Consider the following 14,797-nt stretch of genomic DNA (forward strand, 5'->3'; position numbering starts at 1 on the left):
GATCATATCTAGAATAAAAGAACTGCCTGTCTCTGCCAGAACAGTTGAGAGATGCATAAGCGAAATGGCAAAAAAAAAATTAAGGAAAAGCAGACAACTGCATTAAAAGACACAGCAGTGTTTAGCGTTGCAGTGGATGAGAGTGTGGATATAAATGATGTTCCACTTTTGGCAGTTGTTGCAAGACATTGTGCTTCCGATGAAATCAAAGAGGAATTTTGTTGCCTAAAACCCCTGTATGGCACAACAAAGAGGGAAGATATAGTGGAAAGTTTTGTAAACCATTTTGAAGAACGAGGAGTTGACATCAGAAAAATATTTTGTGTGACAACGGATGGTGCTCCTGCCATGGTCGGAAAACAGAAAGGATTTGTAAAGTTACTTGAAGATCAAATTGGCCGCCCTACAGTGAAATTTCACTGTATCATCCATCAAGAAAACCTGTGTGCTAAAATTTCTAATTCAGAGCTTAATAATGTGACGAATACAGTGGTGCGAATTGTGAATTTCCTTGTTGCTTGCTCTGCTTTGACTCACAGACAGTTTCAAGCACTGTTAGAAGAGATGGACAGTGCTTATAACGACATTCCACGACACAGCAACATTCGGTGGCTAAGTCGTGGCAAGGTTATGGTGAGCTTTGTAAACTGTTTTGATGCAATCAAGGCCTTTTTGTCGGAAAAAGGACAAAACTACCCCAAACTGGATGATGATAAATGGCTGTGTAAGCTCATGTTTCTAACTGACATCACCACTCACCTAAACAAACTAAACCTCTGTCTCCAGGGTGCAGGGCAAACGGTTCTGAATCTTTATGAAGCCTGGAAGGCATTTGTTGTAAAACTAGCAGTTTTTTCTCGGGGTATTCAAACTTCTACTTTCTGCTACTTCCAACACATAAAAGAGCTATCAACACGTTGCACTGTCAGTGTCGATGAGATTGGAATGTACATGCAAGAACTGGAATCAGAATTTTCTGTCAGATTTCAAGATTTCCAGCAATTTGGCCCAATGCTTTCTTTTCTAATTAAACCTGAAAAGTTCAACGAAAGCGACTTGGATTTGTCTGTATTTCAGTGGATGGGTGTTGAAGATTTTGAAATGCAGCTCATTCAGTTAAAGCTCAGAATTGTGGGCATCAAAGTTTGTAGATCTGCGGAGTGCACTTGAAGCTACCGAGAGAGATCATGAGGCATCTATTCTGACCTGCTGGACGTTCCTTCCAGTGAAATTTAACTCTTTGAAGAAAATTGCGTTTGCAATGCTTTCAGCATTTGGATCCACATACCTGTGTGAACAGGTATTTTCACATATGAAATCTGTCCTCTTCCCTCTCGGAGCCGGTTAACAACTGATCACTCAGAAGCCTCTGTGCAGCTCAAAGTATCCGAATACGTGCCAGACATTGGAAAACTCAGCAAGGAAAAGCAAGGGCAAGCATCACACTAAACTGATAAGATCTGCATTTTAATTTAATTTTAAATTAAGCTTCTTAAACATTTTAAAAACCTTATTTACTTTACATAAACAATAGTTTAGTTATATAATATAGACTTAGAGAAAGAGACCTTCTAAAATGTTAAAATGTATTACTGGCACACGAAACCTTAAATTACAGTGAATAAATGAAGACTTGGTACACCACTTCTGAAAGGTTGCCGACCTCTGTCCTATAGTCTTTCCAATGACTAAGGTAGGCTTTAGATCAACCCTATAATGCATAATTCCTGCTGGCTCCCTAGACAAGAGTTTGCAGATTACTTCTGAAAGCGTATGTCCTACATGATGGTATGTAATGCTACTATTACATTAAGTGTTTCTTGCAAATGTCGTGCATTTCTACTAAACTGTTTAGTAAGGGTTTTGAGCATATATTTATTTCACCATTATTTATATGACAAAATATTGGAATATAGAAGAGAATCAACTGGAATGAAGTGATGGGAGAATATCAGTCTTTGCAGATAGCAATTTTTGCAGAACCTAATGCTTCAAAAGATTGAATATGTAAATACATCATGTGGTTTAACAGAATTGTAATTATATTATCATCTTACTTGTCAATAATTTGAAACATACTTAAAATAACCTATTTGCACCAAACAAAGGTTAAGGATGGGGAAGGAATGGAAAAAATAATAGCTGAGACACAGTAATGGATTATAGCGATGATGTGAGTTCATATGCAGACCTGTCAGAAATAAAGGACTCCAATAAAAAAGATTGTCAGTCCCTACATTAAGTTAGAAATTTGAGGTTATTTTCAAAACTTTCTGTATCATGTCCATGTATGTAATCTAGGATATGAACATCCACAGGTAGATGCACATTGCATTGAACAAGATGCATATTTTAAAAACTGGTGTGAATATGTGCACACATCAACCTGACTTTCGGTGTCATGCAAAAATAGATGGAGAATGAGTGAAGCTACAACAAGTAGTCAAACATTTTCAGTTTTGAAAACAACTTTTGTGGGAAGCTCCTGTTAGTCTTGTTCATATTTAGACTAATGAAATAAAGGTTTGATTCTGCAAAACTTTCCTCATGTGAATAGTCCTATTACTCCATCCCCCTCTCCACTTTACCACCAGCAGAGCTCAAAGTAAAAATGTAATGCAGCCTTAAAGGAGCCCACAGGGGCAGTTACCAGCTGTAGAAATATGGACAGCATAGCTCTGTTGGAGTCACCCTTTGAAGAGTGGAGGTAGTCTGTGATGAGTTGTACAAGCCCCACACTGGGAAAGGAAGGGGTAAGGAGCAGCTCTGGGCCCAGAAATCCCTGCCCACCCACACTGCTGGGCATGCTCACAATGGAAGAGGAGCTCAAAAGGGAGCAGCCCAGCTCATCTTGGCATACTGAACAGGAGAGGAGTTGTGTGGTACAGGCTTCTGCCGAAAAGCTGAGGCCCCACGTGGCCAGGACTAGGTCCCAGTGCCAAGCTATCACAGGCCCTTCGACCCTAGAGGACTGCAATAACAAGCCTCAACGAAGGGTGGGAAACCCTCCAGACCATGCCCAGGGAGGACTCCAAGGGGAGCTCAGAAATTACCCAGTGGCACCAGCAAAGGAACTGATACCAGGGTAGGAAGTAGCCCAGGGAGCAGGCGCCCACCCCCCTAGGCTGCATACTTTGACATATTGTTTCATTGGGCCCTGGGTTGGAACCCAGTGGAGCAGGGTGGACCTCGGTTTTCCTACCCCGTCTACTGACTCATCATCGGGCAACATGGCTGCAAGCAGTTACTGACTCTCACTGTTGGGCAACACTGTCCAGAGTATCTCCACTAGGTGGTACTGCCAGCCTGGGACTCAAAACACCCTCTGACAGTCCAGGAACGCAAAGCCAGCCCAGATACTCCTGGTCTCTTGCTAGTCCATGAGGAATGGGTCCCATATATTGTTCTGGAAAGAACATCATGAAACCACATCTCCTACCCAAGGGAACAATTGTGAAGGAATCTTTGCAAGGAAAACATCACTCAGATTTGCTTTGCCTTTTTCTACTCCTGTGGGTTTTCCAACAGGGAAGTGTAAAGGGGTAATAATTGATTAAGTTTTATAACACCTCTGTGAAGATGTAGGTATTGTTCTATTTTACAACTGGGGAAACTGGCACACATATGAGTAACTCTCAGTAACACAGCAAACCAGTGACTGAATCAGAAATACAAGTCAAGAGTTCTGACTACCAGTTCTGTCTTCTATAAACTATTCCCCATCCCTCTGTGGGTTAAGATTAGAGGGAGAATCCTTAGGAAAATCACAAGGTCAAATCAATCCCTAGGAATGCAATGGCTTTCTTTCTAGTCCTTACAGCGGAATGATTTTATAGCCAAAATGTGTTCTTGCTGCAAGTTGCTTTTGCCCATCCCAGCATCTTCTATTTCCACACTCTGCAGACCACCAGATGTATAACAGACCATCAAAAACAACCACATAGTCTGTCTTCATTGGCATTTCATCTGAGCAGAGAGGTCAAGCAAAATGATGTATAATTACTTCCACTCCTCCCTAAATTCCACATATCTGGCAGAGCCACCAGTAATTTACCACATCAACTACTCACAAGGCATAGACCCATGTTAGTCCAGTAGTTCCCAAGGAGAGAGAAAGAAGGGCAACTGACAATTAGAAAAAAAACACAAAAATAACTCTGAAAGAACCGAATATGCATCACCAATTTAAGTAAGGAAATAGGAGGAGTCATGAATTGCAAAAGCTTGAACATTGGTTTTTGCCCTTTGCAAAGTCACTTCCTTCTCTTCACCACACCTGTTGTATCAGTGACGTTTCATTGTCAGATCATAGTGTAAGCTAGCACACCATAAGGAAATACTAAAATCTTCTCCATTCAGTTGTGGATGTTACGTGTTGCTTTTCACAATTTCCATATGTTGAAGTTGTTTCTCTTCATCTTTTTGACGTGCTGGGTGAGATCAGGTAAGAGAGCCACTAAAAGTTCCTCTTGACTTTTTCCAAGCAAAGCAAACTAACTTTTCTAACTGCAAAATGACATGTAGATTAAACCTTATGAATCATGATTCATATAACAAACAATTAGTCAAGTGAACTTGACTGATTTGAAATTAGGACAAAGTTTTTCAGTGTAAGGTAAATAAAGAGAAAACATGATACCTTATCTCCTTCCGCATTTTTGTACACAAACATAGAAGTATGTGCACTTTATATTGTGGAAGTGTATGAGAACTGTAAAATAGCTTTTGCAAAATAGTTTTAAACATAAGATGAGATTATTCAGCATTAATTTACTAGGTATGAAGACTTTCAAAGTATATTTTACAAATGTATGAGTTTGTTATTTTTTGTTATGTACACTATAATTTGTTTGTTAAAGCCCTTCCAATCAAAATATGTGTTTATGTAAGGTTCTCTCTGTCCTAGCCTCAAAAGCCACTAAGTGAAGACAAATATAAAAGAAATTGTACAAATTTAAACAGAAAACGGTGAAATGATATATATTTACTGGAATAAATACAACTGCCCAACTGATATTTATAATTTTCTCATGTGATAAAAGTACATATTTGAGTATTCTCTCATGAGGGTGTATAAAAAGCAATGTTAGTTATACAAATGTTAGTTATACGTTGCATTGCCCTCTTTAACACTACAAAAGTAATTTTCCCTCTCTTGATATTCACCCCTTCTTGTCAACTGTTGAGAATAGGCCACTTCCACCTTAATTGAATTGGCCTTGTTAGCACTGACCCCCCACTTAGTAAGGCAACTCCAATGTTTTCACGTGCTGTATATATATGCTGCTTACTGCATTTTTCATTACATGCATCTGATGAACTGAGTTTTAGCCCACGAAAGCTTATGCCCAAATAAATTTGTTAGTCTCTAAGGTGCCACAAGGACTCCTCGTTGTTTTTGCTGATACAGACTAACACGGCTACCACTCTGAAACCTGAAACCAATAAATGTTGCCTCAAAAATGTGTGAAATCAAATTTGCAAAGCTTCCTGTTTGCTTAATGATTTACTGCTGAACAGTCTCAAATTATTTATAAACATTTCAAATCCATGTGAGTTTTCATCTAATTCCACAATATAAAGTATGCATAAGTGTACAAAGCAGATGCTTTGTCCTTTTTCCTGTATTTACTTTTCAGTGAACACCTTTTATACTCTGTTCATACTTGAAAGTAAACTTGTGAGATATGTTTAACTCTTATGTAGCATACCTTTCAGCTAATAGGTTTCACTCATCTTTGATATCTCCAACAGGATAGGCCTTTGTGTTTCCATTGATCTAAGTCTGATCTCCCTTACATTGGTTTTATGCCCATGTAATTCCATTGACTTGAATGGAGTTATTCCTGATTTACAATGATGTAAGTGAGAGGAGAATTGAGCGTCATGAGTAGATATCAAAATAGTCCCATTAATGCGAAGGAACATTTCAATATTTTAGGTATCTCAGTGTAATTCACTACACAGGTTTGAGAAATACATGGTAATAATAATTTTATCTAATTGTAAGATAGTGATATCCATTTTGGATTTTCTAGATGAAGAACAGCTGTTTCATAGTACACCAAGGGAAAATGTTGTACAGTTTAGCTGTGAATCTGAATATTTAAAATGCAATTAGATGTCTAAGTAATTTTTTTTTAACTGAAACTGTCTCCAGCATGTAGTTGTGGGTGTGTGAATGGCATGTGTGAGAGAGAATTTCTATTTTAGTTTTCTCACCTCACCTAACATTGTCATGATTTGAAAACCAGAAATTAAATTTGACAGATGATAACATTTCAGGATCTTGCCAATGTAAGACATTTAAATAGGACCTTTTGATGTTGTTAGTATGAAGATCAAAATAATTGCATCTGAATCTGAACTGTTCTTAAATTTCAGAGTTCCTCACTTTACTAAGATTCACTATATACCAGCCTATTAAAGATTACAGCCAGATGTGTCTTCTTTTATTAGTTATCTGATTTAGTGAGTCATATTAATCCACAAAGATGTAACACATTAAATAATAACTGCAAATTACTAACAAATAAAATAAAACATTTAAAACACTTTTATTCAGAAAAAATTGGTATTTAATTTTAAAAGTCAGGAATTCCAAATATGTATTAATTATGGTTACAATCATTTCTAATGAGGTGACTGAATGAATGAGCAGAGAGAAATTTTGTGCCTTTCCAGATGATAGAGCAGGAAGACTCAGGACTTTTTGTAACCCTGCTCTGTCACCTTATTTTGGTTTTCATTAACCCTGTATATATCCACTGTTCTTTGCAACATCAAGTCCATTCCTTGCAGTAACCTTGCTTTGGCCTGGTTATCAATTATTCCACAGATAATTTGGCCTCTAATTATTCCGTCTGTTAATTGTTGAAATTCACATGATTTATCTTGGTTATGTAGATTTGGAACATAGAGTTCAGAGATCTCACCTGTCAGTTGGTTTCTTGATTAAAACAATATAAAGGACCTTTCCAAGTGACGTTCTTATGTGGATCACAGTATTCTTGATTTAAAAAAAAACAAAACACACCTTTGTCAGCTAGTTTGTAATCCTCTTCATGCTTCCACCGCAATGCACTGTGGATATCGAGGGCCTCTGGACCTGCCATGTGTAGCTGTGTGGGTGATTTAACCATGTCCACTTTCTCTGTAATGCCACTTGGTTCCAGAGAACTGTGAAAGTGCTGCAGCCACTTCCTCCAATCTCTGCCAGATTCCCATTTATTTTTTTGCCTATTTATAGAATCCTCAGTAAACTGAAAACTTAGTTTAAATAACAAGCTTACATGAAAAACTACCATTTAGGAGCAGAGTAGTTACTATTCCTCTTCCTACTTCTAACTTTCCAAGAGAAATTGACAGTTTGTATTTTTATACTTAGTTTTATATAAAGAGGCATATGACAGGAGAAACTGAGAACGGTTTGTTAAAATATTGGAGGCCCAACCTTCAGTTGGGTAAATCAGCTTTGAAGTCCATTGAGCTGTGTTGATTTACACTAGCTGTGGATCTGGCCCCAGATTTGTGTCACAGAGTTGGAATGAGCATAGGCTTTAGATGAGTTCAGAATGATAGAATAAATGGAAGTACTTCAACCTTTGTGGACAATTAGAGAAAGAAAGAGGGTAAAAGAATGGCCTTTTACATAGTCTAACTGATCAAACAATTGTCTAATATTTTTATATTTTTCAGATACAGAACAAAAATGTCAAGAGTTCACAGATCTTAGCATACACAATGCTTTAGCTGGGACAGATCTAAAAGTGAAACTGCTGTTGTACACAAGGACAAACCAAAACTGTTCTGAGAGTCTCAGTGAATATAATACAACAGCATCTACATATCTGGATGTGACCAAGAAAACTGTCTTTATAATCCATGGCTTAAGACTAACAGGCTCTGCACCAGTATGGCTGAACGACATGAAAGAACTTCTGCTGTCTTTAGAGGACGTTAACCTCATTATAGTAGATTGGAACAGGGGTGCTACAACTGTAATTTATCATAATGCTGTCCACAACACCAGAAGAGTTGCAGAAATCTTGAAGAAATATATTGACCAGATGTTGGTAAGGTAGACATTTACCCTGGAGGTAAATGATTTAAAATAGTATAGCTTTGTGTGGTAAAAAAAAAAAGTGTTCAAAATATAGTGGTCTCAGAAAGAACACAATAAATACCATACTTTAAAATGTTTGTACTAATGCTTACATTAGTGACTGCATGAAGTTACTACTGCATCACTCAGATATCTTTGTTCCCACATCTGCTCCCACTGACGTCAAAAGCAGTTTGAACGCTTTGTTTCAATGGAACCGAGATTGTATTTGAATCACTTTGTCAGCAAGGAGTTTCAGATGCATTAAGCAAAGAGCTGCTATCTCAGAGGAGAAAGGTCACGTGAAGGATATGCAAAACTCTAGACCATTACATTATTAAAAATTGTTGCATCAGGTACTCCTTTAAGTACTAAATGAGATGCAAAGAAAGCCCACTTATGAACATTTCTTATATGGAATGTTTATCAGAAATCATTGATATAAGGCAGTTAAAAAACAGTTCTCCATTATACAAAATATTTTATATACTAGTGCTAACAGGAGCAGCTAAAACAATTGTTGATGAATAAAAGTCTGAGCCAAAGCCCACAAAGTCGGTGGAAAGACCCACCCATGGACTTTACTAGGTTTAGGATCAGTCCTTAATGAAATGGACAAAAATAATTTAAAGTCTCATTTATTTAATTATCAATTTTATTGTTTGAATTTCTTCCATCCCCATCACTTCCCATCCTGAGCATTCTCAGAAAGTTTGAAGATTCTGTAACAAGAAAATATCTGCACAAAGGTTAACAGAAAGAAAGTGGGTTTTGGGGGAAAGTGGTAAGAAGAGATGACAGAAGATATGACACACCATAGCATGGCCTCTAGGATCAGCTAATGCTGATTGGGTTGTACTTGCTACTTTACAAAAATATGGTGGAAAACTGACATAAGACTAAAATAATTATAACGATGTAGGCACTGTCCCATACTGGGGTAGACAGAACTACATATTGCATAATCCCAGGTCTCTGATGCAGGCTACTGCTTGCCACTTACAGTAAGCAAGTAGGCTACCTAGTGGAACAGTGGCTGCACCACACGCATTGAGCAGATCTTGCTCTGCTACAACTTGTGTTACAGTAAAATGTTCACGAGGGGAGTAAAAAGTAGGGGTAAAGATGTTAAGGCCCAGGACTCCAAACGTCATACTGACAAAATGATTGTCATGCAGCCATTTAGTTGTTAATTCACCTCCAGAACAGGAATAAATATCATACCTCTAGGACTGATTGAGAGAAGTTCCCAATCCCATGACCTTGCAGGCTCTAGATCTGCTGGTATTGCCCCTGAGTCCTGCAATAGCTTTTTTTTTTTTTTTTTAAAGTCACCTACTGCATGTGGTAAGCATTGCCTCCTCTCAAGCATTCCTGCAGATGTAGACTTGCTGAACTGGCTATGTGATATCAGAGCTTGTTAGTAGTATTTTTTAATTGTATTGGGATGGGGTCAGCTTTTAGCTGATAGTTTTAGTTCACCTTTCTAGAGAATCTGATAACACTCTGTCTCTTCTTCAAAAAAATCAATGAGATAGCCTGGAAGAAAGGTTACCAGCCTCCTTCATACGTTTTTATAACTACTGTACAGTATAACTAGTACAAAAAGTTTAATAAAAAAGACACTTAAAATCCATCATTTTTAAAAGTCAGGAAAAAAAACCCTAAAGTTTTAAGGAAAAGTAAATAGTAAAACTTAGTTTACTGAAGTCTATTCAGCTAACCATATTGTAAACCTTATGGTTAACATTTCTATAACCCATAATCAGGCCTTTTTTTTTACTGACAGGCATATGGAGCTTCTCTTGACTCTATTCATATGATTGGAGTTAGCCTTGGGGCTCATATAGCTGGATTTGTTGGAGAAATGTATAATGGTAAACTTGGCAGAATTACAGGTAAGACTTTTAAACCTGCCACCCCCATTCTAGTTTATATTCCATCATTGTCTGAGTTACCTGCATACCTAGGGTGACCAGATGTCCTGTTTTTAAAGGTACAGTCCCGTTTTTGGGGACTTTTTCTTATATAGGTGCCTATTACGCCCCACCCCCTGTCCTGTTTTTTCACAGTTGCTATCTGGTCACCCTATGCATACCACATGGGTGCCACTGTTGAAAAATCAACACATAGGACATGATTAAATTTAGTAAGACAATGGATCAAATGCATCCTTGATGTAAATCAAGAGATTAATTTGACCCAATATAACAGTAGCATAAACAGTATTTAGAAATATTACATTTTAAATTTTTTTTAATCCACTACAAAAATTTGTCCTAGGATTTAAGTCACTTTGGAGAAAAAAAAAATTGTGGCCAAAATGTTCAAACCTATTTGACTAAAGTTAGAATCCTAAATGAGAGTTGCAAGTGCCTAGCACCCTCGCAGATCAGGCTACCTGCATTAGAGGAGCTTAAATATGGATTTAAAAACCTAATTTTAGGCCTAGGGCCTGATCAAGTATTTTATGTACCGTATATACTCGTTCATAAGCCGAATTTTTTTAGTAAAAAAGGGAAGCTCCAGAGAAGGGGGTCGGCTTATGAACGGGTATAGAGAGGGAGAGGTGGGACACAGCCCCTCCCCCCAACAGAGGCAGCACAGCCAGCAGAGCCAGAAGGGAAGAGGCGGGGCCGGAGTCTGTCTGCTTCTGGCCACACTGCTCTCCCCCAGCCTCCGAAGCAGCTGCAGCTCCGGGGCTGGCAGGCTGCAGCCATGACGCTCGGCCCCGCCCCCCAGAGCAGGCTGTGGCTGCACCGCCCAACCCGCCCTGCTGGAGCATGCTGCAGCTGTGCTGCCCGGCCCAGCCCGCTAGAACATGCTGCCGCCGCGCCGCCCGGTCTGGCCCGCCGGAGCAGGCTGCAGCTGCGCTGCCCAGCCTGCCGGAGCAGCTCCAGCCAGGCCAGAAACATCCTCCCCTGGCCCTCCCCAGATAAGGTGGGAAGGGATGGGATGGGGAGAGTATGGGGGTCCTGGTCTGGGGTGGAGTCATGTGGGAGGTGGTCACAGGGGTTACTCTCCTAACCCCCAGCTTCTCCCCCCTCCCCAAAAAATTTCCCCACCAGTTGCTGTCCCTGCCCGTCAGGGTAAGCAGCTGGCGCGCCGGGACACTTTGTTTACTTAGGTTTACCTCCGTGCCTGCAGACGCGAGGTAAACAAACCATCTCGGTCCGCCAGTGGCTTATCCTGATGGCCCAGGAGCCAAAGTTTGCTGACCCCTGAATTATAGGTTCGGCTTATGAACGGGACATAAAAACTTTCCATTTTTACTTATCCATCTTGCGGGGGTCGGCTTATAAACGAACCGGCTTATCATCAAGTATATACAGTATTTCAGAATTCCTGTTGACTTCAGTGGGAGGTTTGGATGCATGTTAATATCAGTGGAATATGGGTGCATAAAAATACGGGATGGAGACCCTACATTTGAGGGATTTGTGGCAGAGATGAACAAAGCTAAGCCATTTACTTCACCAAGTTTCAAGAAACCAGCTTCTATTTTGATCCTTGTGTGTTCAGACCTGTCATTCTCTGAATTTCAGATTCACAAATACTAAATTTCACATGAAAACTCAGTCAAAACCTGACCAGTTTCACCTGGTTTTGCATTAAACTGTGTTTAACCACAAATTTCAGACAATTTCAACACAAATCTATAAATGGGGCATGGCTCGCTTGGAATCAGGACCGCTGCAAATGTTATACCATGTTCTTTTGGCGTCACAGTCTGGAAGTTTTTGTCTGAAATACACCACTCACATAGCAGACATTGTTTCTGCTGGGAAAGAATAAAGCAGTTCTGCTGACTCAGAACCATGGTGTAGGTGGCTTGTTACTCCCCTAGATAAAAGGGAGGTGGGAGTGGCTCTTTGGGTGGAGAGAATCTAGGATGTGGACTGAGCAGTCCTTTAGTAGGAACCCTAGGAGATACTAAGTCTGGAGTGAAGGCTTGAACTGTATTGTTAATTTATTAATATAGAAAGGGGTGAGTCGTGCATGAACTATGTGTTAGAGTAGATTGTAAAGGCATTTATTCAAACATGGGTGTTGAGGGGGGGTCTCAGAAGAAATTTTTTGGTGGCCTCAGAGTGCGGCCACCAACTCTTGCTAGTGGCCATTCTGACAATTTTTCCTAAAATGTTTAATTAACTTTAGGAAAAACAAATAAATATGCACATATACACATCCAAATCATTGTAATTTATGTAGATTTTTATTGCATACTCAGTAATAATAATAAACAGTTGTCTTATTCTTTACTGGACCCAAACAGAATAGAAACAAATAATGTACTTTGCACATTCTTGTCTTTTGTTGCATCACCACCCAGGAGGCTGTGGCCACATGAAAAGCCTCTGGTGGCCACATGCAGCCACGGTGGCCGCATTTGAGAAAAAATTAGATGAAAAAATTATTATTGAAATAGAACCCTAGAAAAATAATGCCCACATGATTCTTCTTTTCTTTCAGGTCTTGACCCAGCTGGCCCTTCATTCAGTGGGAAACCACCAAATGAGAGATTGGATCATACAGATGCACAGTTTGTTGACGTCATTCATACTGATATAGATGGTAATGACATAGCTTATACTTTCCCATTTGAGTTTAGAGGGAAATATACAAACTGGAATGCAGGAGTAGGAAAGAGGAGGGGAGAAACTCAATTAGGAGCATCTAAGTAATGTTGCTCTGGTTCATACTGATAAACAGGAGCAGTTCTGAGTTGTTGCTATCTAAGGGTCTGATCCCATTGTACTTAATGGGAGTCTTTCCATTGACTTCAGTGGCATTAAATAAGTCCCTATGTGCCTGTTCAAAATGAAAATGGAATTCATTTTAGAGATGAAGGGCCCAGTCCTTCTGTTCTTATATGAAGGGTTTGGTTGTCATCAATCGGACTATTTCGAGCAACCTAAAGGTTTCAGCTGTAGATCCAAAACTAATTAGTATCAGGACTTTTTTAATTTAAAAAAAGGTCTTTCTCTCTCAGGAAGCTAGAGAGAGAGTGTGTGTCAGCCTCTGGCCCTCAGCCCTCTTATAGGGCCAGCTGTGGTCTGATTGGGGCATGCTGCTTCCCCCAATCAGCCTAGCTTTTCCCCCGCTGCAGCCCTCTCCCAGGGCTGTTTTAAGCCCTTCAGGGCAGGAGCGGGGTGACCCCTACAAAGCCTTAGTAAACATTATTGTGTAATTATAAATTATCATTTGAAAATTCCATTGATGTACTTTATTACCTCAGATGTTTTTACTTTAGTTCTAGGCTTCAGGAAACCTTTAGGAAATATCGATTTCTATCCAAATGGAGGAGCAGATCAGCCTGGCTGTCCACAAACACTGTTTAGTGGTAAATAAAGATATGTTAATTTTAATTCAGAAAAGAGCATGACAGAAGATGTATCCAGTTAATCAACTAAGGTTTGGTAAGGCAAAACTGAAATCAGTGGGGTTTGCATGTATAGAACTGTTGGGATGGCTGACCCCAGTGTATTCTTTTTCTTTCCCACTCTGCTACTGGATAAATGAGAATTAGTCCATGCATACTGCTACCTAGATTTTGACCAAAATACCTGCTGTATCTTATTATTTACAATGTATACAGTGTGTGTAAGATGCTTACTACCTTTGTATATGTGTATATAGTCATGCCAGGCTTAGGGTACAGAAGTTGTACAACATCCTTCTCCCAGAGAGTTTACATTGAAAAGGTGATATAGTATTACAGACTGCAGCTGTATTGCCTTTCCACAGACCCCTTCTGCAGTGGGGACCTCCCTGTTAAGAGGGATGTCCACTGGGCAGCTGTGACCAGGGAGAGTTCCTGGTAGAATGGCTACAGCAGAGCCCCACTGCCAAGAGTAATGTGGGACCACAAGGGACCAGAACTGCTGTGGCGGGCCCTGTGCGGATGGCTCTGGATGCTTGAGAATCCATTAGGATTCCCGGGCATCTGCAGTGTTATGGAAAGGTCCTACAGCCTAGTTCAGGGGTCGGCAACGTTTGGCACGCGGCTCGCCAGGGTAAGCACCCTGGCGGGCCGGGCCAGTTTTATTTACCTGCTGACGCGGCCAGGGGCGGCTCTAGGCACCAGCAAAGCAAGCATGTGCTTGGGGCAGCCCATTTGCAGGGGCGACAGGGATCCAGCATGGGAGCTGAGAACCAACAGGGGGCCCTGGGAGCTGTAGTTCCTTGGTTAGCTCCCTGCCTATAGAGCCAGCCCTGGAGCAGGGAAAGAACTACATTTCCCAGCATTCCCTTGGCCACTACCAACAGGAAAGAGGAGGAGGGAGTGAGGTAGCTGAGACCTCATGCTGCAGCCTTCTGTGAGTGGAGAGCTGCACTCTGAAGGGTAGGGATACCATATGTTAACATTCAAAAAACAGGACACTCCACAGGGAGGGAGGGTAGCCCCACCCTGCCACCATCCACCCCCTCCGACTGCCCCCCACAGAAACCCCAACCCATCCAACCCCCCCTGCACCCTGTTCCCTGATCACCCCCTCCCGGGACCCCTGCCCCAACTGCCCCCCAGGACCCCACCCCCTATCTAAGCCTCCCTTCTCCTTGTCCCCAACTGCCCCCTCCTGAGACCGCCCCAACTTCCCCCCTAGGACCCCACCCCCTACCTGTCCCCTGACAAATCCCCGGGACTCCCATGCCTATCCAACTGCTGCCTGTCCCCTGACTGCCCCCCCC

The 14,797-nt window shown here is 40.8% G+C and overlaps 1 protein-coding gene across 1 annotated transcript in view; it reads left to right on the plus strand.

Annotated features, from left to right (window-relative positions):
- Positions 1 to 4,324: 4,324 nt before the first annotated feature.
- Positions 4,325 to 14,797, plus strand: part of LIPI (lipase I) — a 28,705-nt gene continuing 18,232 nt past the window's right edge. The window contains exons 1-5 of the mRNA XM_024217217.2: positions 4,325 to 4,444; positions 7,699 to 8,075; positions 9,894 to 10,002; positions 12,578 to 12,679; positions 13,359 to 13,448. Of these exons, the coding sequence (XP_024072985.1) occupies positions 4,366 to 4,444; positions 7,699 to 8,075; positions 9,894 to 10,002; positions 12,578 to 12,679; positions 13,359 to 13,448 (757 nt within the window). The 5' untranslated portion in view covers positions 4,325 to 4,365. The remainder of the gene's footprint in view (positions 4,445 to 7,698; positions 8,076 to 9,893; positions 10,003 to 12,577; positions 12,680 to 13,358; positions 13,449 to 14,797) is intronic.

Source organism: Terrapene carolina, unplaced genomic scaffold (assembly GCF_002925995.2).
Source record: "Terrapene carolina triunguis isolate 2854851 unplaced genomic scaffold, T_m_triunguis-2.0 Scaffold38, whole genome shotgun sequence".
Lineage (NCBI taxonomy): Eukaryota > Metazoa > Chordata > Testudines > Emydidae > Terrapene > Terrapene triunguis.